Source organism: Astatotilapia calliptera, chromosome 16 (genome assembly GCF_900246225.1).
Source record: "Astatotilapia calliptera chromosome 16, fAstCal1.2, whole genome shotgun sequence".
NCBI lineage: Eukaryota > Metazoa > Chordata > Actinopteri > Cichliformes > Cichlidae > Astatotilapia > Astatotilapia calliptera.
Genome location: NC_039317.1, coordinates 23,774,773 through 23,799,854, shown reverse-complemented (window position 1 = coordinate 23,799,854; position 25,082 = coordinate 23,774,773). Strand labels below are relative to the sequence as shown.

General features: G+C 40.8%; 2 protein-coding genes across 6 annotated transcripts in view; one reads left to right on the top strand and one right to left on the bottom strand.

The window, feature by feature from the left end:
* Positions 1-9,943, bottom strand: part of edar (ectodysplasin A receptor) — a 34,385-nt gene extending 24,442 nt beyond the window's left edge. The window contains exon 1 of one of the 3 annotated variants that reach the window (XM_026145079.1): positions 9,587-9,943. Coding sequence is in view for 2 of the 3 variants with exons in the window: in XM_026145080.1 (XP_026000865.1) it covers positions 8,411-8,416 (6 nt within the window). In the remaining variant the exon portion in view is untranslated. Of the gene's footprint in view, positions 1-8,410; positions 8,582-9,586 lie in introns of those variants that run through there. The other 2 variants (XM_026145080.1, XM_026145078.1) reach the window with 2 other exon arrangements.
* Positions 9,944-17,217: 7,274 nt separating this feature from the next.
* Positions 17,218-25,082, top strand: part of LOC113008489 (E3 ubiquitin-protein ligase SH3RF3) — a 111,352-nt gene continuing 103,487 nt past the window's right edge. For 2 of the 3 annotated variants that reach the window (XM_026145937.1, XM_026145938.1), the window contains exon 1: positions 17,433-17,911. In XM_026145937.1, coding sequence (XP_026001722.1) covers positions 17,492-17,911 — 420 coding nt within the window. In that variant the 5' untranslated portion in view covers positions 17,433-17,491. Of the gene's footprint in view, positions 17,912-25,082 lie in introns of all 3 variants that reach the window. The other variant, XM_026145941.1, reaches the window with a different exon arrangement.

The window sequence follows — 25,082 nt, the reverse complement described above, 5'->3', positions numbered from 1 at the left end:
AAGAGACCACAATTATCTGAGGTCACAATCTGTCTGCTGCCTGGCTCCAAACCTCTAAATTCATTCTTCCCTGTCTCACACTTGACTAAAAACCTTCTGATCTTCAACGATGGCTAATTCTACAAACCCAGAGGTTTGATCTTGCTTAATTACAGCATCCACATACACGCACATGCACACACGCACATGAACACACATATACGGGGGCTATAAATGCGCACAATTCGCTTTTAAGGGCAGAACAGGCTTAATTGCACAAGTACTTGTGGTAAGACCACAACCGGTGTGTGTGTGTGTGTGTGTGTGTGTGTGTGTGTGTGTGTGTGTGTGTGTGTGTGTGTGTGTATCACTGCTGAAAAGGAGATAAAAGGGGAGACAGTTTTTTTTTTTTTTTTGAAATCAGGAAATTAAGATCTGCCAAATGGCTATGGACCCCCTCAAGGCTTCTCATTATGGGGTTAAAGTGATACACACATAAACCCAAGCACAACACACACACATAACTCCAACATGGCAGCGTTTGAAGACTCTTGGTGTCTTCTGACAGTCTGCTTTACCTCTTTCAACCCGCACGCTGTCTCTCTAACCTCAGCTTTCTCTGTCGGGGCAGGTCTAAGATGAAAGTAAGCCTTTAACCCCCCCAAGGGTATTAATCTTCTAACGATCCTAAAATCACCGATAAATAACCCTTGTGCCTTTAGCTGTGTCATTACTAAGTAAGAGTGTAAGCTGCTCTTAGTTACACAGCAAATGTACTGTGTATGAATCACAGTCCAGCATTGTTCATCTGTAGTACATTTTTACAGTAGTAAACATTTTCGAGAAGCCTTTTGGTGCCTCGCTGGCTTCATTAGCTCTGTCTTCATGTCTGCTTTTCATTTGGTTGCATCTGATTGCTGTTTTTGTTAGCGGAAGAAATTAAATGTGCAATACCACAAAGCGAGGGGGTGGCAATTTATCTCGCTTCATTTCAAAAATGCACAATTTCAAACGCATTAACCTTAAACGCATGTAACACTAATCAGCAAGACCTAAAGAAGGCATCTTTTGCCAAAGCTGTTTGGCCTACAGTGACAAGTATAATGCTGTAATGTTGCTAAAGATCCAGAGCAGAACTTCAAAGCGGGTTAAAGTCTGTATTGATATGGACTGCAACAAAATGTGTCAGCTAAATGTGATAGACTTACTTAAAGTCATTATGGTGATGTTTACATCCTGCAGGTGAAAGGAGATGTTGGTCTTTGGAAATTCCCATAGATTACATCATACAAGGACTAAGTAGACAGGCTCCACGTCTTTCTTGCTAATTCCACTTGTCCTCTTTTTTGTGCAAGTGAAGCAATGTACCACTCATAGACGTGGCTTAATGTGCTCAATGTGCTTGAATTTTTGCAGTAATGCTTTAGATTTTAATGCATAAGTAAATTATATATGTTCAAAGAAAACACTAAAGGCTGTCAAGTGTGTAAGTGTGTGTAAGTCCAATGATTAGTTTATGCGATCTACTTTTTTATGGGAAATGGACTAATTCTATCTATCGTGTCAACAATCACTATTTGGACGGAACAGACAGTCGCAGTCTGTTCAGTCTGAGGACTGAAATTCGTATGAGTTGTATAGTGGACTAATTACAAGTCGTGATACCATAGCTGTTGGAAGCTATGCAAGTGATTCTGTGTGTTTTTGTGTGAGGTCATGCTACACTTACTGGAGCAGAAATGACCACAAATGTGGTTCAGAGTACTTTGTCCAGTGTTTACGTGAGGATGTCCACCCTGAGAACGTGAGCAGACAGGCTGTGTGTGCAAGCTGTTAATTTATTAACTTAAGTTAGTCAGAAAATCGAGTCCTGTAGCATGTGTGTGAAATTGTAAAAAGACGTATTTTAACTTGAACCAAGACAATTTTCTAATAAGTTGTTTTTGTGATCAGGTTTTGTCAAAATAAACTAAACGGAATGAAGAGAAAACTTGAAAATGATGCCAGGTGTATTTGTGCTCTTCAACCCATCTTGTCTGCTTATACAGACTTTCTTAAAAGTGCAAATTCTCATATATGTAATTTCAATCCAACTTTACCTGTCAATGTAGCTGTCTAGTTCTTTAGATGTTAATTCCAATGAGATCATTTAGTCAGGGGATTATTATATAGTTAGAAACATAGTGCTAAAGTTTTTCATTATGTAGTACAATGAGGGGATTGTCTGACCGGTCCTAAATTCACTCTTCAGCATCAGCAAAAACTAGAAGAGTCCTACAGCAAAGCCCCAAAGAGAGTCAATGTTAGCATTATGGAGTAAGCCTGAGATTAAGTAAAGAGAAAGCAGAAAGTAAGATGAAAGACTGTGGCTAACTTCACAAGGGTCCTTGGAAAACTGACGTTTCAAGCATCTTTAGTCCCAATCACCCAGGTCAAGAGACCTGCCTGTGACCACCTGGCAACCACTGGTTGTTTGTAAAAAATCAGCATTTCCCAAGTGGTCGCTGGAAGTTGCTTGGTGAAACCGATCACCAAGAGGTATTTGGTGCTGCACTGAAGACCTCATTGTGATTGCTTTATTTGTTCGCAGACTGCCAGAGTCCCCTGTATTTTGCTTGGAAGATGCCAACTTGTCTGCAAATACAGCTCACTAAGTGGTTTAACTTTCAAGATTGCAACCCAGACTCGAAACAGACCACTGAGTTTCAAAGTAAAAGAGGCTGATGGTTAGTTAGCATGTAGGTAGTCCACCATTTGTACACCTGTTTTTAGATCTCTTATAGGCCATAAAGATTGTCTGATTGTCACTCTATATGTAATTTGTTCTCACCAGTGGTCAACCAGTGTTTTACTATGATCTTTAGTGAACCCAGTGATGATGGTAATCATCTTAAACATTGCTCTTTCCTGATGCCTGCCTCTTTCTCCTCTGTGTCACTGATTTAATTCCTTTCATTAAGCTTTTTCTGGGAAATACGCCACGTCTATTTCACTCCTTCCTTCTGTGCTCTCCTACGTCTGTATCATTAAGCAATGTTACAGATGGATTGTGTGGAAAATGGCTTTTCAGCAACAGTGTTTAACCCTGTAAAGGATATTTATTACCCTGACTTCCTGCCCCGTGAAGTATTAGGCCAATCAGTGGCCAGGGAACAAAGCCAACAAGCTAGTCAATGTAGAAAATGAAGAATTTGGTAAGAGGATGGTTTGTGGTCTCTTGAAAAGCACTTAATTTCTGATGACAATCAAATCAGCAGCAGGGTCCAGCCTTTTTTCATCTTGGGATTTCTTGGTTTTTCTAAAAGGAAAAATCTGTTTCCCATTTAGATCCTTCCTTCACTCTTCCTCCCACTTTTTCATCTAACCGACCCCTTTTCCTGTCTTAATGACATTTTTAATGATCCTTAAACACGATGTAACTTCTTGTTATACAGATGAAAGTACATGTTAAAACTAAATACCTAATAGTCATATACTTTATATAATGTTTAAGTGATGCCAAAATTAATTCTTAGTGTCATAAAAATGCAAATTTAGAAACAATTAAAGTTTTGCAAGAAAACCACAATTAGTACTAATGCATTCCTCATATTAAAAAAGAAATCAAACTATCTAATATAGCATATCCAGTATACCTGAGGAGAATTATACTTTGAACATCTATAAAAAAAAGCAATGTTGGTCTTTTTAACCAATAAACCTGCCCAACGCTGCCATAAACACATTCCTACACAATCCAACCAGGTCATAAACAAAGTTCCAAAGTTAATCAGCGTTCTCTGGAGGAGCTCTATCCCTAAACAGGCAAATGATTTGATCCCTTAACAAAGTAGGGCTCAACCTGCCAAATCCAGGCACAATTTCAAACACATGTAACACAGTCTGACTGCCTTAAACTACCTTGTTTGTCTGCATGTGCATCCAAGAAGCACAACACCTCAAACCCATCTGTTTTCTTGCAAACCTAATGGCAGCTCTATTTCAGCATCACCATCTTTAAGCCTCCGTCAGAACACAAGATGTCTTCACTTGATGTCTTTCTATAGAAAATTCCACCCATTACAACATCTGATTTCTAGTGCATTTTTTAACATGTTAAGGAAGTTTATAGTTTTAATACATTCCCACTACATTAGCCCTGAATCACAACAGACTGTATACAACTTTATACCAATTACCAACCGACAATTAGTTGTGATCAGTTAAAATGTAAACTATAGTGTTGGGATATTATGCAAGTCAATTATCGGTTTTCTTATAGGTAGTAAAACTTCAGTGGCGTGGGTTTCTAGATAAAACAGAAAGCAGAAAACCACACATTTTGTGGATTTCCCCACTATCAAGTTTCTGTAGTCTGTCATTTAAACCTCCACCATCTCCGATAAACAACCTACTTTAACAAGACTTACATAGCACAGATTTTTATTTTCACCGAAACTGGACGACTGTACATCTTTTTATACAAATGTTGTTATGTTTTGTGACAGGTTTTACACTCAAGAGGATAAATCACTGAAACGCAGTAGAATAAAGTAAAATTTCACAATGCAACCTCAAATTATAAAGAGATTAAAACGAGATTATAAGCATAAAACCCATACTGCACGAGCCTATAATTATCAGGGGAGGAAAAGAAATAAACTATTCTATTCAGTGTAACACCATGTCATTAACTGAACAGTGGCCATAATCAGCTACCTGCACTTAACAACCTGCTCGAAAAGCATAAAATCACACTTTACTCCTAAACAATGTGCAGCTTTCAAAATTAATCCAACTATGTGTTTAAAAATGAGGCCATTTTGCTGTCATTTCATATTTAGGTATCCTCAGTAATCATAAACTCACCAACTGTCTTTCTTTTCTCCAGTGAATTATGAAGAAGGAATGTGCTGCTGGCATTTTGTCTCCTTTGAATGATTTGCAGGCAGCTGGAAAGTAAATAAAGGGGTGGTGGCAGCAGGCCTGTCACTCAAATTAGACCAACCGCTTTCACCTTCAGCTGAGTCAGGCCATCAAAAACTCAATCAAAACTTCTATTAATGGATCTAACTGACTTCTTGTACTAGTCTTTAAAAAAAAAGTTAAAGTTTAAAAGTCTTGACAAGTCTTTGAGAAAGTCAAACTCACTGAATGAAGTAGCCATCAAGACTCACTATTGGGGAACTAAATGAGCCGGAAATAAATACATCTGATTTGCAACATGATTACTGTCTTAAGTTTGATGTGAAAATAAACGCTGATTAAAGGGATTTCCAACTCTGGAGACATACCCAAACCTCAGACAACAGCTGGCTCTTGCCTCCTCACTAAATATCCATTTACTCCAATCCCACCCAACAGCATCATCCGTGCTTTTATCAATTCGAGCTGCGTTTTCACAAGAGCGTCAAAACATGCTTTGCTGCAACTTGAATTTCCACCAACAAATCAGAGTGCAATTCTACTGTGACATGGACACGCAGCAAGTGCAGTGACTCAGATATCATCTAGAGAACCGTGATTCGTGTAAACATGTGCCGCTAAGAGACGCGATGACGAGAGCCAGCTCGAAGACGGACTTGAGTCCTTGATGGTGAATAATGTCCATATTTTTTAAGCACAACAGAAACACACTTTCAATAATTTGAACGCACAAAGCGAAATGTATGTTTATGTGCATGCATGTGTGTGTGTGTGTGTGCATACATGTGTGATGTTTCTTCATGTCTCTTCATCTTTTGATTGGTTTAATTACAGACTTACTGTCAGCTTCCCACTCAATGCGCAGGAAAAACAAACTCTTAGGGCACATGAAAAGAAGTCGCGAATGCCTACACACACACACACACACACATGCAGCACACACCTATCACAGTTCAAGTCAGTCACCGTGCTCTTTGATTCTCTGCCTGCCGGTGATCTGTCTTTCATCGTCTCCACTCCTTGATCCCTTGTTCTCTCTTTAGCTCTGCCGGTGCATAACATCTCTCTCCCTGTCTCCACGTCTGTCTCTGTTTATTTTGCATTGACTGTAGGTGGGAAGCTTAATCTTCTACCTGAAATTCCTCTGTATGTCTTATTCCTTCTCTCAATGCACCTACAGTAAAGAAAAAAACAACTTTCAAAAATTAGCATAAATATGTTTTTGGGCTGTGCCCCTTAAAAAAGGTTTCACTGGCCTTTTTGCTCCTAGAAGACACTGTGCTGTAACAAAGAGTGTTAAAGAGTGTTTAATGATCAAATCAAGCTCAAATCAACAGCGGACATGCTTTTCAGTAACAGCAATGACTCATTTGATGTGATTAGCAAGAATTTAGCCACACTCATAATCAACAGAGCGAGTGCCTTTTAAAACTCTGGCTCAAAGTAGAATCAATCTGCACTGTTCATTGCTACTTCTACGATTTTAAAAAAGGAACCATATAGGTGTGCCTTCTAAAAGCTTTCAGATTTTTCAAGCGGCTGAAATTGAGGGATAATTTAAGTCTTTTGAGCCGAAGCTTGTCATGATGGATGGATGTGGTTGTGAGAGAAGGGAAATCTTCAAAGCTAAATTCCTAGTCAATCAACCCAAGACTCCAAATTTGGGAATTTAAAGATTTACATAGAGGTATTTGCAAACCATCAAAAGCACACTTTATGCCTTCATCTGCCATCACTAACAGCCCAAGGAGGGCTCATGCTATCATAGATCTTACAGCTCATATGTTCAGCTGCACAGGTGCCCAACTTAGTGCACTGATGACACGGTCCCACACAGACTCTCCACCTGCAAAATGTCTCAACAACCAAATGAGAAACTCTAGATTTGGAGATGAAAGCATCCTCGATGCCCATGAATTCCTCTAATTGACAACCAGCAAAGGACAACCTATTTTAACTTCATCTTAAGGCACAAACGTTCTTGCATGTGTTTATCCGAACTTTGATTTCTAAAACCACTCTCAGCATTTTTCCATAATGTAAGACACAAAGTGCCAGATCGCTCTCTCCACAGACTCTACATGAAGGACATTGATGTAGTAGGTTACCCATACACAGGAGGAATTGTAAGTAGACACAAATTAGACCACAAACCCCAATTTGATTAAAACTTCCCTCTCTGGGGTCTACACGGAGAGGATTTAGTATTGGTTTGTTGAACTGTATTCACTGTGCATGGGGAAATAATAGCGGTGAGAATGAAACCTATGATTAGAAAAGCTTTCTTGCTTTTATGTTCCTTTGCTGGGATTATTACAAAGTATTATTGCAAAGATAAAATACAATGAAGTGGAGCTGCTACTTCTCATTTTGTTTGGGACCTCCTGGAAGCCCATGACGGAGCGCAGAAAAGAAGAACCACTGCCCTGTTTTAAGCTGTTGACCCATAATGAGTAATTAATGCCCCCCCCCAAGAGTTTGGGAGGGTCAGTTTTTCACTTCACTCTTTATCACAAAAGTATCATAAATGCCATTGGACTTATTTTATAATTTTGTCTGTAAAATTACAAAACAATTCTCATATTTTAGGATCATATGATTTAAGTCAGGTGGCATTTAATATTTGATGTATCTCTTCACACAATACACAATCATTTATTTGTGTATGTGCTTTTAAGAATCTCTGCGGACTTAAATGTACTTTTAAAAATAAAAATATTACTTGGATTTTCATTGTTTGTACTTTAAATTTACTTTGATGCTATAACGTTTTTGTGTGTGCATATTCACAGAGCTAACCTTTTTATTATACAAGGGTAGAACTAAGCTAAAGCTTAAAATCAAATTATTTATCTACTAATGGAATATATTTTAAAAGGTTTGAAAGCTGATGAACTGACACATTTATTTTACAACTAATGCAAAACTAATGCAGAAAAGTAGCAAAAAAAAATTTCTAGCCTACTTTTTCGGCTCTAAAAGCAATAAATGCCTCCTAAATAAATGGAAGTATTAATTTGTGGATAAATGGGACCTAGATTTTTATGTTCTTCATATAAATCTATAAGCAATATATTGCATATTATGCAAAATGCACAGGGTCACTGTAACTCTTACACATGTTCCCAGTGCTGTAAGTTTGGCTACAAGACTCCACCAAACAGCTGTATCATAAATTGTCCCGCTAACTAAAATAATGAGCTGAAATAACTTCACTACCATAAGTAAACTCCAAATGACGTGTTTTAGTTGAGTTTCCTCTTAGATGTGTGAAGCATTTACGAAACATTCAACCCCAGAAGGCCTCCTGAGCTCTATAAATTTCTCCATGGGGGGAAATGGTTATGCTTCCTCTATTGGAATCAGCTGTGACATCTAGCATAAATTTAAACATTAAACTTTCACAAGAAAAACACTTGCAATGATAACACGCCAAAAAAGTGAGTAAGTAAACAAATTTCCCATTCACTTCAGCCTAGTATAGGATGATCATGACTACAGGCGCTGGCTTTGTTAGTTTTTCTACCTTCATCCCTTTAATCCTCAGAAACCATATTAACTTCTTTTGAAGATGAGTTACAATCCCTCCTGTTTCTTCTCTGTGTATCCTTTGCCTTTCTACATGAAAGATTCAGTGGCAGAAGAGATGTCTGCACCGGGGGCTGCAGGGGAGAGAGAGAGAGAGAGAGTGAGAGTGAGGGGAAGAGAGAGTCAGGGCAAGAGACACAGAGACAGAGAGAGAGGGGGGATCGAGACGGATTGATTTCCACCTCCAGCAGCTTCAGTTCAAAGCCAGCCAGCAGACTTCAGAGGCTCGGCAGGACCCGGCATGTCCCCAGCCGGGCCGAGCTGCCTGTCTGCGGGCAGGACTTCCCCTGGGGGGCCCGGGGCCCGGGACAGTCAGGCGGCACCAGAAAAACAATTACGCAGACAGACGAGAAAGTTGTGCGAGGTCACAAACGCGCACTACCTCAAGTGTCACAGGAAAAATAACGCCGTGCACTGTAAGTATGACGTGGCTTGTTATTCATAGAAGCTCTAAAATGATTGACTGAGACGAAATTAATAATAGAAATCGCTATCCGTTTTTCAAATCAAAGTAATCAGCACAGTGCTTAATCCAATTCATTATCAACCATTCATCACGAACCAACTGAGGTCGGAAATGTGAGAAATGGAAAAACAATCAAATTTTTCTACCACCTTAGGCTAAAACCTTTGCATCAACACGTACAGTGAGCTACCTCTAACATGCTCCACAATCATCTAGCTATATGCTTGTCACACACTCACTGTTAGAAAATGTATTTCTTGAAACTGTCATTCCTGCAAATCATAACATTGAAAATGTTTTCATTCAGCCGTGTTCACTATAAACAAAACTATTTATTACTAGATAATTATGCCTTGCGCCAAAAATCATCCTGTCAAGTGTTTATATGAAAGATTTTTTTGTGCGCTGTTGTTTTAAGTCACTTCTGAAAAGGAATTGCCGGTGTGATAATATGCAATGGTCCACTGATTCTTTATCATTTCCCGTAAAACAAAATAAAAGCAACAATTCGTGCATTTCCCCTTTGAGTGAAAATTACAGTGAAACACATGTCTGCTTGGCATAAAAAAGTGCTGCTCAGGAATTTCCCCGAGTGTTGCAGCAATCCGTCCTTGCATTCCTGAGAGCGGAGCTGATCACTCTTCTTACCTGGAGCTCAGGAGCGGGGCGCACTGGTTTGGTTTCTCCCCTGCGCTACCGGCTAAGCTGCCCGATGATCAGTCCCGGTAATTGGTGATCAATCTCGAGCGTGGAGCCGGGTGAGCATCGCCGAGGGACTGACTCGCTGTCTAAGAGTTTTTACTCCGCAAAGTCAAATTGTGCCCCAGCCTCTGCGCCGCTGCTTGTCGGTGCGTCTCCAGGCTCCTCCTTGATAAGAAAAAAGTGAGAAGTTTTCTCCCCGCCCTGGATAAGAAACGGATTAACGTGGCCCAGGTAGACTATGTTTTTCAGTCGGGGCAATTAATGTGCTACAGGCTACAACTCGACTCTGCCATCTAGCGTTCATAAGACCACAGTGGCATGACTATAGTCTTAAACAAGTCTATGGTCGTCATGAGGGTAACAAGAAGCTCAGTTATAGTTTGCACTTACACGAAAGTACTGAAAGTCTAATTAGTAACAGAATAAGGTCACTAAAGGTCACTTTGTGTACATTTAATAATTCATAAAAATGTCACCACAACTACCACATCCACCTCTGTGACCTCAGCTACTTCATTTCACTTCACTTGGCATGGTGTGAGATGATGCAAGTTGTTTATTTTTGTTTTTATTTTGAAGTGGCAAAGTTGAACATGCTAATATTTTCATTCAAAGTCACCAAGATGGACACGATTAGAAATGAGTATGTCTGAGCGAGAGATCAGATTTGGAGACAAAGAGGGAAGGCTGAGATGGTTTGAAGATGTGCTGAGGAAGGATCGTGGATAGACTGGACGTTGAAAGACGTAGAAGATGGAGCTGCTGAGGCAGAAGAAAAAGAGGAAGGCCTCAGAGAAGGTTCATGGATGTAGTAATGGAGGATACGGAGGGGATTGGTGTGACAGAAGAGGATGCTCAGGATAGGGTGAGATGGAGGTAGATGATCCGCTGTGGTGAACCCTAAAGAGAGCAGCTGAAACAAGAAGGCTAAACAGTGAAGGAATAACAACAGAACATCAAACGACACATTAAACAATAAATGATAACCACAGTATTGCTACTGTAGATGGATAAACAAAAGTTGCACATTAAGACTGAAAATATACAATTAAACTTCTTCATATAAACACCCTGCAAATACCCCACCGCCACAAACACACACACACACATACACACACACACGCACACACAAGACATAGGTTGAGTGTGTCTGTGATGTAGCTAACTGGTGCCTGATGTCTGAGTTGGAATAAAGCTTCGACTTTAGTCTTCTTCTCCTCCTCCTCCTCTTCCTTTCCGCTCCTTCTCCTTTTCTCAGCCACAGGAAGAATGAGATAAAAGAGGGGCTTTGAAAACACTGGGAGGCCTGTAATTACTTACTCTTCATCTCGGTGTCCGTCTATCTGTCTCTGCCTTCGTCTTTCATGTCTTTTTTGTTTTTCTTTTATTTGGTCACTTTCTGTTTTTCCCCCCACTTTCTTTGCCCTCTTTTCATCGTCTTCTTCCTTCTCCATCCTCTTCTCTCTTTCTCTCTCTTTTTCTGTCATCCTCGCTCCTCTTTTGGAGCCTCATTGATGTCTGTCCAGGGCTTCCTGACTGAAACGGAGGATGAGAGGAGAAGAGATTAGATGAGAGGAGGGGATAAAGAGAGGATGAGGAGGGGATAACAAGAAAAGTGATGAATTCTGCTGAGAGAACGATGGCTGCTCTGTCACACACCGGACAAAAACACATATTAAGCAAAACCTGTATTTACTGCAGTAGATGGTGGAGCACACTTTAGTTTAGATAATATGACATAGATGATGAAAGAGATGCTTTAATGAGACAAGCTGGGACAGATGAACCATAATGCAATGAAAAGAAACAGAAGCAGATGTCATGAGATAAAGGATTTTTTTTTGTTATGTAATTTTCTAAATAGACCATGCAATTTATCTAATACGTCTTATATGTGGAAAATGTAGTGCATCTTATAATGAAAAGCAAGGTTTCAAATGAATGAAGCCTTAGTTATCATGCTCTAATGGCTCCTCTGGTCTGCATTCGAATCAAGACAATATCCTTATTTCCGCCTGCTAAATGTGAACTATGTAGTTCAACAGGATGTATTTGAAAAACACAAATCTTCCTGACATTATGTGAAAAAGTATTTAAAAAAGATCTCAGAAAGCAACACATCATGACATGATCTAAAGAAACTCAAGACCAGATGAAGAAGAAAGTCATTTAGATCTTTCAATCCATGGTTGCAAAGCCATTTCTAAGGTTTTGGTTCTCTAGTAAACAACAGTAAAAACCATTATCCACAAATGGTGAATCTTTCCAGTAGTGGCCGGTCTGCCCAAATTACTCCAAGAGTGGTGCACTGATGACTCATCCAGATCACAACAAATTCAATAACAAGATCTAAAGTACCTCAGGCCTCACTTGTTTCAGTTAAGGTCAGTGTTAATGATTCACCAATAGCAAAGAGACTGGGTCATTCATGGGAGCGTCCTGAGGTGAAAACTAGTGCTGACTAAAAAGGACCTGAAGCAGCAAAGCATAAGAAGAACATGCTCTCTACCAAAACAGTTAATGCCCTGAAGCTCAAGTTATTCAGCAGAACAATAGTACAAAACACACCAACAAGTCCACTCAAAAAACAAATCTTTTGCATGAGTTTTGGATCGGCCTAATCAAAGTCCAGACTAAGATCCAATTGTGTTGCTTTGGCGTGTCCTTAAACAGGCCATTCATGCTTGAAAACCCTCCAATGTGGCTGAATTAAAACAATTCTGAAAAGAAGAGTGAGCCAAAATTCCTCCACAGTGATGTGAAAGACTCATTGTCAGTTTTCGCAAATGCTTGAGTGCACTTCTTGCTGGCACAACCGGTTATGTTTTAGCAGGCAAATACATTTTCACACAGGGCCAGGTAGGTTTGGATAACCTTTTCCCCTTAATAAATGAAATCATCATTGAAAAAATGCATTTTGTATTTAATCCGTTTATCTTTGTCTAATATTAAAATGTGTTTGATCGTTTGAAGCATGTGACAAAGATGCAAAAAAAAAAAAAATAGACAGCTCTGATAATTTTTTTCTCCTTTTAATAATACATGGCATGAATGATATGTGATTGTTATTTATTCACTTCATGTTTTTTTCTCATTTATTTTTTGGGGTCTGTCTTTATAAAATATGCTAAACAAGTTAGGTTTACAGCTACCACTACTTGATGAACAAATCTAATCATTGGCAGAATATATTTAGGCTCTACAAAGTCTTAAAATGCATTGATGTAGGACATCTCAGTTTCAAAGAATCACAAGAGCACAGCATCTGTCACAGAATGCCTACCCTGTTTATAACCCAGCTAAGCTCCAATCAAAGCACTGTAGCTCTGAGAAGACAGAAGTCAGCGGAAGCCTAATTTGTTTGGTATATTGAATTAGGATGACTTCAGTTTACCACCAAAACACACTTCTCATGCCTTTTATAAGGCTTAAATGTCCAAAAAGCGAAACAATATTTTAAAAAATCCATAGATGAGTGCAATATTTAAAAGACAGAATAAAAATGCAACCACTGATCTCTTCTGATTCATATTAATAACCACAACCACAAATTATACAGGCTTTCCACTTGATCTCAGGGTTACTGTGTAAATGGAATCATGTTTCAATATTATTATGAGTAGTCAGAGTCCACAGAAAATAAAAAAATAACTTTGTATGTGTCACATCGCAGGTAGACAACACCTCTTGAGCATTGTACTTTTTGTTACACATTAAAAAAGGTGTGGAATGCGCACGCTGTACTACTGAAACTGCCTACAACAGACTCTATGACCTTGCCATTACCCCTGGAAGTCTTTCAGTGAGAACACACACACGCACCACTCTTCAGTGAGGAAGCAAGAGCCGGTTGCCATGGTAACTGTCGTGTCAGCTAACCTACTTTTGCATGAAGGAAAGTCATTGGCGGCTGAGAGAGAGGTGTATGGTATAGGTTCATGGTAAAGATCCACCCATTTACACATATACACTCACACGCGTCCACACATATACGCACAGTAAATGTTTATTATATTTTTATACCTAAAGCAAACAAGATTTAATCTTTCTTCAGTTTAGTCCGATGAAATTAGAACTGATAAAGATGAAGATAACATAGGATTCTGTGAAACTTTGGTGAACTAGATTTGTGCAGAAGTAAACAGCTGTCAGAAAAGCAGCAGGAGGAATGTGAATATAAATGAAGCTGAAGTGAGGTCAGCACAAATCAGGTTTATTTTCATGGCTCATCACGGCAAGAATTTCCCAGAGGACAATATCCAATTGCAAAATAACTACACTGCAGTAATAAAAACAATAAGTTATTTATTTATTTTAAGAATAAAGTGAAACATTGCAGCGCACTATGCAGTAAAATTGAATAGAGAGCACAAAATACACGAAGAAATCACTCACAAGGCTGACTGTAACTTATTTTGCAAAGCACTGAGCAATCTGCCATTTTCAGACGCTCATTCCTTGGGAAATGTAAAGAAAATTCAAATAAACCCAACACAAATGTACATATAATTTACCTTACATGCAATGCACTATTGTACTAACTGATTGCATGAAAAATAACACTTTTTTTGCATAATCTTTTAGCTCATCATTACAGTATCTAATAGAGAGCATTAACATGCAAAACAACAGCATGTGCACTGCAGCAGAGAAGCACGTGGAGTGCATGCGTGTTCATGCTTTGCAACATTGTTAGACTCTGTAATTTCTCTGAGAATTGACTAGCCCCTTATATTACCAGAAAGCTAGTTATCATTCTTAATTGACACGTGTGCTGGTTAAACAGCATCCAGCTTTTGTCTATTATTGACAGCAGTGCATCCTACAGGGAGCCCTGACGATCCTGCTTAAATGGATTGAGGGGATTTTCATCCAATAATCATTTATGTTCACTTCTCTCTGTAGTTCCCCTCTAATTCTGAATCATTGGCTGTGAAGAATTGTATTAAGCAGATGAAAGACACTGGGCATAAGACAGGAGTGAGTATGATAACGAGAGGGGAGGGAGACAGGATGAATTTTGGTTCACTGCCAGCACTCGTGGGCTGCTGCACTAGTGAGGTATTGAGAATCAGGGCTTGATAACAACAACATACATGTGTTTTAGCAGCTGAGTTGCATTGGATTGCTCCGTGGCTATAGACATACAAATACACCTTAGGAAATGGGAGGCCTCTGTAGATAAATGGCAAGTGGAGCTCTGTGTCACAGAGAATTTTTTTTTAAATAACCCCATTACTGGCATAAAAAACAAGCCCTTGATTTCAGTCTTTTTCTAGTTAGCTGTAGAAGCTTCTTTTCCAGCTCCTTTAATATAGCCTTTACTGTGCTGTGCAGTTTTTATCTGTTTAGCTCTACACCATTCATTACCAAACACATGGACTCCAGTAAGAGTGCTTTTTTAAATCAGTATGCTTCATTACATTATTTTAACTGTGCTTCTCTGCTCTGAAATCTTCTTCAGTGTTTAAAACTTTGTACAGAATGCGTAAGTGTATTTTAACAGCCCGATACTGTCATAAAAACGAACAAAAAATCTGCAATACTGTGTCACAAACAGACACACTCACACACACACACACACACACATACACTCCTTATTTCTTATTGTATCCCTAAGCTGTACACCCTCTTCTTTTCATCGTGGGTGGTAAAGAGTGGGTTCACCCTGCAACCAGGAAGGCGTCACTTTAGTCACACAGACATAGACACTCGCAAACACACAAATGAGCACAGACACACACAGTGGTCTTAATCACTCCCTGCCTCTCCTGAATGTGAGAGCAGAGCAAGTCTGAACAGGTGGACGAGCTGAGAAAGACTATGGCTGAGAAACAGACCACATGGTCATGTTATCGTCACTTCGCAGAGAGTTTAATTGACTTGTACAGAAATTTGCTGTGGATTTGTCTTGGTGACATTAACAATACTAGCCAAACTTAACTTAAACATAACTTTAAACTAAAGCCAGTGTACTGATTTAGCTTACATGATGTAGATTTGTAATGCGATTTGGCTAATGAGTAATACATGGACCCCCCCCAACACACACGCACACATACATACACACATTTCCTTGTCCTTTGTCTATTTTGTGCTCATTATATAGCATATGCCAGGAATAGGTCAGTGGAAATGTTACAGATTTCTTTCCCTGTATCTTTAAATAAAGGTCATGTCATTTCATAGGAAATGGCATTGTAATCATCTTACCATGTTTCTAATGTAGTGCTGTCAAAAATGTTATCTGTAAATAGAATCCTGGAATTATTCAGTGACATTCCCTTTTACAATTTGCAATGAAACTAATGATAATGAGGTTTTGCATTATAACCATCTATTGATACCATTCATTTTTCACTTGCTTATCCAGTTGGCTGCAGCCTATCCCAGCTATCATAGGGCGAAAGGCAGGGTATACCCTGGACAGGTCGCCAGTGTATTGCAAGGCTAACACGGAGAGTCGGAAAACAAGCATAAGAAGAACATGCAAAGTCCACAAAGAAAGGCTCTGGATGGCTGGTGGATTTGAACCCAGGACCTTCTCATTGCGCTAACCAAGTAGTTTATAATGAGGCAATTAGCTGCCCATTGTCATATGAGCTAGGCTCTGTATGTCCCCAGCCTGAATGAGCCTGAATTTGATAAGCTGTTAAAAGGATGGATGGATCGTAACCACGGTTCTTAAAGTGTTGTCCGTAGAATAATTGCCACTTCTGAACAAATGTGCAAGCACGGCAAGGAAAGAAGGCACTACTATGTAATTAATCCAAAAATTGTGTCATACTATAACTACTGAGCGGCCATCACTCCTGTTTTAAATAATCTATTCTACCTATGATAGCAGACCACACTTTCCTTATATTAAAAATGATTAATAATGCGCGATGTATACGTTATTCCCCTGCGCCCCAGTTGTACATTGCCTCCGTAAATTGACACTGTGTCACGAAAACTTTGAGAATCTCTGACTAATTGATTTAAATTAAAAAGTCACAGGAAACGACCGCCAGGCGTCGCCACAAACCACCCTCTCCCATTCCCTCAACCATCAGCTGGATGTTGTTACTGAGGTAATCAAAATGATGTCTTCTCCTGTCAGGTAGGCATCACACAAAAAGACAGCATAGAGACTGAGATCAAGCCCGCGCCCTGTTGGACGCATTTGAACAGAAAGGGGAACAAAATCGAGAAAAAGCGTCCAGGAATCAACTTTTGTATCTCTGGATGCTGCGAGCTGTGAGGATTTGGAGAATCAAAAACTAGGAATGAATTGTTTATGACGGGTATAAGAAGGTGAGATGACAAAGAACCTTTCGGCCTTTCAAGGAGCGATACCAGCTTCCTTCTTAACCAGTTGGAGTGAAGGTGTGAGGAGTGAGAGAGCGGGCTGCTGGTAATTACCGAGGGGGGCTGTGGAGCCGCCTGCATGCCTGTGGTGGTTCTGAGGTGTAAGGTCTCTCTCTCTCTCCCTCTCGCGCTCTCTCAGTCTTTATCAATCTGTCTTTGGTGCGTGAGCGCGCACCGCAATTGTGATCGGCGCGCGGATGATGATGATGAGAGCGTGACCTCACCGCTTTCCGCACAGCTGCTGGAGAGCGGGGGAGACACACGGTGAGCGGAGCGAACAACATAAACACGCCGAGGGAGACAGCGAGAGAGAGGCGCGGAACAGCGGAGAACATTCACAACTCAGCGGGGAACCGCTCGGCACGAGGGAACACCGTCGTCGTAGGGCGTCCGTGGACTGCTTCCCAGTCAGTCCGCCTCCCAGAATGTTCTGTGCCCCCGGTTCTTTTCTACGGTACACGAAACAGTCGCCGCGGCGTCCCCACGGACACTGAAGCCCAGATGCTCACCCTCTCCGCCGACATGGACGAGTCCTCGTCACTGCTGGATCTGCTGGAGTGTTCGGTGTGCCTGGAGCGCCTGGACACCACGGCTAAGGTGCTACCGTGCCAGCACACCTTCTGCCGCCGCTGCCTGGAGAACATTGTCAGCTCCCGGAACGAGCTCCGCTGCCCGGAGTGCCGCATCCTGGTGGACTGCGGGGTGGACGACCTGCCCGCTAACATCCTCCTGGTTCGCCTCCTGGATGGTATCAAGCAGCGGCCCCAGCGAGGAAGCGGAGGAGGAGGGGGAGTAGGAGCGGGAGGCAGGCAGTCCCTAGCCGGGGGCTCGCTGCAGGGGTACGCAGCCGGGATATCCGCCTCTCCTCCGGGCACAGCGATCAGGGAGCTTCCCGTGGCCACCAGGAGCTCTCCTGTTAAGGTTAGTCACTTTTCCCCCAATTGTGCACGATGTGGATGACGACACCTAACATCCAACACTTTCGAAAATACGTAATTTTGTAAAAAGTTAGTTGGTTTTCATTTTGCAATACGTAACGCACAACTTTAAGGTTGTTTGCACGGCACTCTGTACCGTACTGAGAAAAGTACGGGCGTTCTTTCTCACGCTTTTAATTACTGGAACTGTAGATCAGCGTGCTCATCATCCGCCTGCTCAGATATTCAGGTGCTGTGTAGTTAGATGCAAACATTCCAATTATATCCTGATTATATAAACTGTGATTTCATGCATCGGTCATGAGTTGAATGAAGGGAGGAAAAAAAACTTGGAATAAGACTCCAAGTCATGGAATACATTGATCGAGAGAATGAGAACATTTCTTTCCAATGTTCATAATATGTAACTGAATGGAAAAGGAGAAATGCGTTGCTGTGGTTTTCCCATACTGTTACAAAGACAGAGATGTGTAGTGACTCATTTATAATCTCTCTTGTGTTACCTAATTAAACTGAACTGAGTTTGCAAAGCAAGAGGGGAGGCAAACGTGAAGACAGATGGAAGAGGATGGAGTCACTGGTCAGTGTTACAGTTGCCATACTTCTGGTAATGTCCAGCCGCCCACAGGCTGCAGCATTCTGAGGTTTTATTACTCACACTCAATGGGAGTAGATCTGAGAGCTTTGTTTACTTCAGTGCAGCCAGCATTGTCTTATGGCTGTAACTTGTTAAAGAATATGTCAGTTAAGCAGTAAAATGTGAGACAATCTGCACTTAGCTGCAAAAATATTGACATTTTGCTGGAATTTTCACCTGGGGTCTAAAATCTGGAAAAGCTTATGGTTTGCGGTTTGATAGAAATGCTCAGGGTTTTTCTTTTTGTTTGTTTTTGTTGTTTTTGCTTTACTGAATTCAGAAGTACCAGAATTGTGTGGTTAAACATCCTGCAATTAAACAATTTAAATGTTTGTACAAATAGCTAAAGTGCTTTAAGATGTTTTTCAAGACTCGAATTTCAGTTGTAAACGCATACTGACAGTGAAATCAGAAAATTCAACAGCTAATGGAAAAGACTGGCTAAAAACCATAAATGTGGTAAGGTGTCAGAAGGATCTTTGAAAAATAATTTGCGACATGTTACAAAATTTATTGTGGACATATTGTGTGTGTGTGTGTGTGTTGGTTTTCTGATAAGAACAATGAGATTTCTTAGAGCTGGAGTTTCCGTCATGAATTTAGTGAGGACCTGAGTAAGAAAGATGGTAAATGGCCTGCATGTATAGCGCTTTACTCAGTCCTTAAGGACCCCAAAGCACTTCACACTACATTCAGTCATTCGTGATGGCAAGCTACATTGTAGCCACAGCTGACCTGGGGCGCACTGACAGAGGCGAGGCTGTCGGACACTGGCGCCACCGGGCCCTCTGACCACCACCAGTAGGCAAACATGGGGTTAGTATCTTGCCCAAGGATATTTGGCATGCAGCCAGGAGGCAGCCTGGGATCGAACCACCGACCTTCTGATTAGTGGCTGACCTGCTCTGCCACCTGAGCTACAGCCACCCCAAATGCAGATGCAAAGAATGTTCAAGCAACTTAAAAACATTCCTGTCAGGTCTCACACCATATTCAGTGCTTGAGTTTTCTCACATTAGCTAGGCATTGTTTGAAGATGTGGAGCGCTTGAGGTGGTGAACAGAAATCCATACCCTCAGTGACATTTCTGCCAGCACTTAAGCCTTTATTTCACTTTGCTTGTTAAACTTTAAGGGGCCTACAGGCAATTTTGGAGCTTGGAACAGCAAAAGCGACATGTGGTGATATAAGCTCTCATATTTTTAATAGTTTTATACAGAAAGTGTAGAAAGGATATTGAACTGTTAGTTTTAAAAAAGTTTTTGGACAATTGCTCTGGAGCACAAAGTGACATCTTGATTTGCAGTTTGCACCGGAAATAATGGTATCCAGAAAATATTTTATATTTGCTGTATTTCTAATATTTAGGGTTGCTGTAGCTCAGGAGGTGACTTTACCTCCTGAGCTATGCTGGTTCAATGCACTGCCAATCCACCACCTGCTTCATCCCCAACCGGTTGCGGAAGGTGGCCGCCCCTCCCTGAGCCTGGTTCTGCCTGAGGTTTCTTCCTATTTAAAGGGAATTTTTCCTTCTCACTGTCGCCTAATGCTTGCTCAAAGAGGGTAGCTTGACTGTGGGGGGTTTCTCTCTATTATTGTAGGGTCTTTACCTTACAACCCCTTGAAGCTATTATTGTTGTTGTGATTATGCACTATATGAATAAAACAGATTTTGGAATTTAATTGAATTCGATCCCTGGCTGCTCCCGCCTGCATGCCGAAGTATCCTGGGTCTAGATGCTGAACTCCAAGTTGTTCTCTGATGTGTTCATTGGAGTGTGAATGCAAGATAGAAAGCACTAGAAAAAGTGCTTATATGAATAGGTGTGAATGGGTGAATGAGGGATGTTGTATAAAGCGCTGTGAGTAGAAATAAGAACCATATAAGAACCAGTCCAGTTACCATTTACTTGTAAATATACATGATTTATTGAGTAATCAAGTAATCAGCAGATCACTTCAGCCGTACTAACATGGATTTCAGAAGCTGTTGTCCGAAGCAGCCACATACATGCACAGTGGACGCTTACTACTTAATTGTGGCCAGTCTGTGCTTGTTTTAGGGCCCCATGGGAGAGGACTCCACTGTGGACCAAGCTTTTATTGGTCAGTGAACACACAAACAGTCACCCGCTAGTACACGTGCACACACCTATAACCCATTAACGCCCCCCCGCAATCCCACTGCAGTCACTTTGTCCAAGTCTCATCCAGGCTCTCCTGGGACCAAGGCTTGGTGATGAAAGTGTGAATTAATCTCCTCTAACAGTGGTGTGTGTGTGTGTGTGCGTGTGCATTTAGATGCACACACCTCAACATATAAACAGCAGGGGTATCGCAAAAGGATTTAATTCTCTCTTTGAGTGACACACTTGTGCAGCACTACCTCACAAACACACATGGTCACAGAGGGAGTCAAACAGGTGAAACAGAGCACTCTACATCATGTATTTGGGGTTGTAGATTAGAATGAATGTGTTGCTATGGAAAAGGAAGAAGAGGCAGGCATGCTGAGTCAGCAGTGAGATCTGCAATTCCCCCGCTCTTTGTGCTCCTTGAGCCTCTGTTGCCGACTTCGTGCTTTGACCAGTTAAAGTCTATCAAGACCGATAAAGTCTATTTTGCCAATCAGAAAGAGAGATTACAATCCCCATCTATAACAGTGTCAAAAAATAGCTCTTTCACATTGTTTTTACAGGGATATTCAAACCTTTACAGCGTTATTTCCTCTGCTCAAACATTTTTTTGGGGGTCAAACATTCAATTGCTGTGTTGCTCTTAACTTGAAAGGAGAAATTTGGAGCCTATTTGCATTTTTAATACATCTTAAGTAGTCCCTCAGTCGTTGTGATGAACATCAGCTGTTGCATTTGTGTGCTCATTGTTTTTCTTTTTTTGTTTTGCTTTGAATAGCACAAGATTTTTATAGTAAATCAATTTTAGTATATTTAGTCTCTTTCAATCTTGGCAGCATGGTGTTGTTGTTCCCTCACAACAAAATCCACCTTTCTCTGTGTGTATGTTTCTCCTTGTGTCTGCATGGGTTCTCTCCAGGTGCTCTGGCTTTGTCCCGCAGTTCAAAGACATGTGGTTAGTGGGGTTAGATTAACTGGTGATTCTAAATTGCCCATACGTGTTAGTGGTTGTTGGTCTCTCTGTGCTGTGTGACAGACTGGTGACCTATTCAGGGTGTGCTCCGCCTTTTACCCTATGGCAGCCAGGATCGGTTCCAGCCCCTCCCCTGAGACTTTGAATTGGATAAGCGGAAGAGAGTGGATCTCTGTCAATCAACTAAATTATGTTAAGTCTTATTAAAGCACAATAATACTCAGACTCAGTTATGGCACCTGTCTTTTATTATCAGTTCTCATACTGACTGCAGCGTTGTTCTCAATTTTCAGTTCTCTTGTTTTAGTCCTGTTTAGCATGTGTTTTAGCTAGATTTCCAGAAAATGTGTCACTGTATGTACGTTAAATTTCAGTCCAGTTGTAGATAGCCCAAAGGAAGCATGGTTGTACACTGATTAGCCCTGCCACATCATAGCAAGAGTGTTCCTGGTTTGAACCCACTGGGGCCATTCTGTGTAAAGTTTGTTATACAGAAAAAAAATCATTTATCAAGTTTTAGGTGTAAAACTAAAACCAATTTCTTGGGAAAATGGGGGGAAAAATGCCGGCATATTTATGGTCACGTTTTTCTCATGGCACAGAGTGAATCAGATCTTATTTTTGAATGTGGTCAATGTCATTACAGAAACCTATTTGATACAGAGCCTTTTGCATTGGTTTGATCAGAAATGTCTTCACTTGCTAAGTCTGAAGAGAGACAAATAAGACGTCTGCACTCTGAAGCATTAGAATGCTATCATCAGGACCTGATGATGACACTGAAGGATGACTCGCACAGATTCATGAATTTTTAGTGGCTTTCTTCTGGCAGGTTGGCCTTGGTAGGAATATGTCCTTTTAGAGTGGATTGTTTTTTGAGAGTTAGGGGTTTATGGATTATTTGGGCTCTCTTTTATACTTCAGTGACTTACCCAGACTCCTGTTTGGTATTCAGTTCGTCTGCTCATCCATCTGTCAGTGATAGATTTTGTCTTAGAAGAGATTAATTTTGGATCGCTATGCACAGTATAAAACATTCGAAGTTCTCAATCATTTTGATGTGATCACGAATCAAGAATATTCTTCGGAATTATATTCTGGTCATTTACAGATAATTATGATGTACCTGAGCATCAACAGTCAAAATTCAGAGCTAAACTGATCTATCAAATATCTGTTCAAGCAAACTGCTGCATATCGTCACACTGAAAGTAATTTGTTGGGCTGCCCCAGAATAGTTTCACTGTGATTTACCATGGACTGTCAAAGTCTCTAAGAGTATAAAGAAGGGTTCCTTCATTAGGTGATCGTGAGCATTGTCTAACCTATCAGTCCAAAATTGCTTGTAGCTGTTTAATTAGTTCAAGATCTGATAGCTGTGAAGATGATGCATTAATACTTTTCAAAGTGTTCAGTTACTTCTTGTACCCAACGGATGGAGGTATTGCCTTCTTGGAAGCTGCAAGATAGAAAAGTTGCATCTAAAGGATCACTCATAGCAACTTTTTAATTACTTGCAGTAACCATTCCCTTTGAGGGGACGAGTGGATCCGAATCATGCTAGCAAAATGCACTCAGAGGCACAACAGAGCCACGAGATGTCCTGCCTCTAGGGGTCAAAAGGTTCACATCTTTCCTTTAATTTGTCACCCATCTGTAGCAGTCCAATTTTCATCAAAGCAATGTGTCACGAAGATCCCAGCCCTTGATCTTCTTCCTTACCTGTATTTACCTGGGGTTGCTATGGTGACACCTGGGGTTACCATGACAGTGCACTGCAGTAATGACGCCGCCTCCTTTCATCTCCAGAGTCAGATATTGCTTTGCCCTGTCATTCCCAGGGATTAGGTGGGGTTCCAAAAGGAAATAGTCTTTTACCAGTCCCTGTAATGATCCTTTGAACCTGTGTCCTTTGTATGATAGCACAGTAGAGACACACAAAGAAACACAATGCGTGCACACACAGGCACACACACACACACAAAGGTGTTTTCTTAATGTAAACGGTTTTTCTAACTTTAACTCTGGAACGCAGTTTTTTAACTAGAAAAACAATTTCCAAACAAGTCTTAAAACTCACTTAAAACTTACAAACTTAGAATCTGCTCACTCATTTGCACAATCACCACATTTCCTTCTCCCCAGCTGCATATACAAACGCACACGTTCTCATGCACACACGTGCATGCACATTTATTCAGTCGTTAGTGTTGCAAACTGCCGATCTCTGCAGCAAACAACGAGCTCCTCGTCATTACCTCCACATTATCCCCCCAACTTCATGAATACTGAACGAAGGCCTGGCACACACGCTACACAGCGATGTACACGCACACAGCCAAACAGATGCACACAAATCATCTTCGTGAGTATTATAGTATCGCTCTAGACACTCTCTTTTTCTGTGCTCGTAAATGTTTATGTCTGTGAGCGCGCGACCTTTTCAGCTCAGCTTGTTAGCACATACTCGCACAAACACATCTTTTCCCTCTGTGACTCTCTGCTTATTGCTTTTCATCTTCTGCTCACTTTTTCTGAAGTAAGAAGAATCAAATTAATTCAAATAAAGTCGCAAAATAAGGTCCCCATCCCCCACACACATGCAAGAAGTGCATTTAGCACTCTGGTTCTCCTCTGGCATCTATGGAATTATGCTGTTTTGTGGTGTGCTTGCACAAATGTGTGGTAGCTGCAGTATGCATATGGTCCCATGCTTATTTTTGTGTTTATCAGTTGAGCACAATGGGATTTTGAATGGTTTGCAATTAAGCAGCCCACAGAGTGTGTCCAGAATCTTGTAGTTTAAACCGTTTCCTTGCCAGAATGTGCTGTGGTATTGTTTCCTCCACAATTTTATTCTCGTCCGCCTAAAGTGGACCAGTGTTTATTTTTTGCTCTCCTTTAAAATACGGGGCAGAACCAAAACGACTCATTCACATTTTCAGTAGATTCATGGGAAATGTATTTATTTTTGCACTAGACAAAGAACAGAAACCTAACTTTAAATATACGCATTCTCCAAAAAAGTCATTTTTATTTCTTCTGGTGATTTAAAAAAATGTTGATCTTTGTATGGCTAGATATGTTTTGGTGTCATGTTTCTTTGGAAATATAAAACACCCAGAGTTTTAGAATCAAGTGCCACAGTTCTGCCAACAGTTCTAACCACTCAAAGAACGGACACAGTGGGGTGGCATCTTTAGATTCCCGTTGATATCTCATTTTGGCACATTACTGAATCTTATGGTCCCGTGGGTTGCAGGGTGAGAACCCCTGTGGTTGAAATCCAGTGGATGTTCAATCAGATTGGGACCTGGGGAGACTGGGGGCCAGATCAACACCTTGGATTCATGCTGTGTTCGCTGAGCTGGTTATGACCTTAATCCAAGTGAGGGTGTTCTTTGTCTGC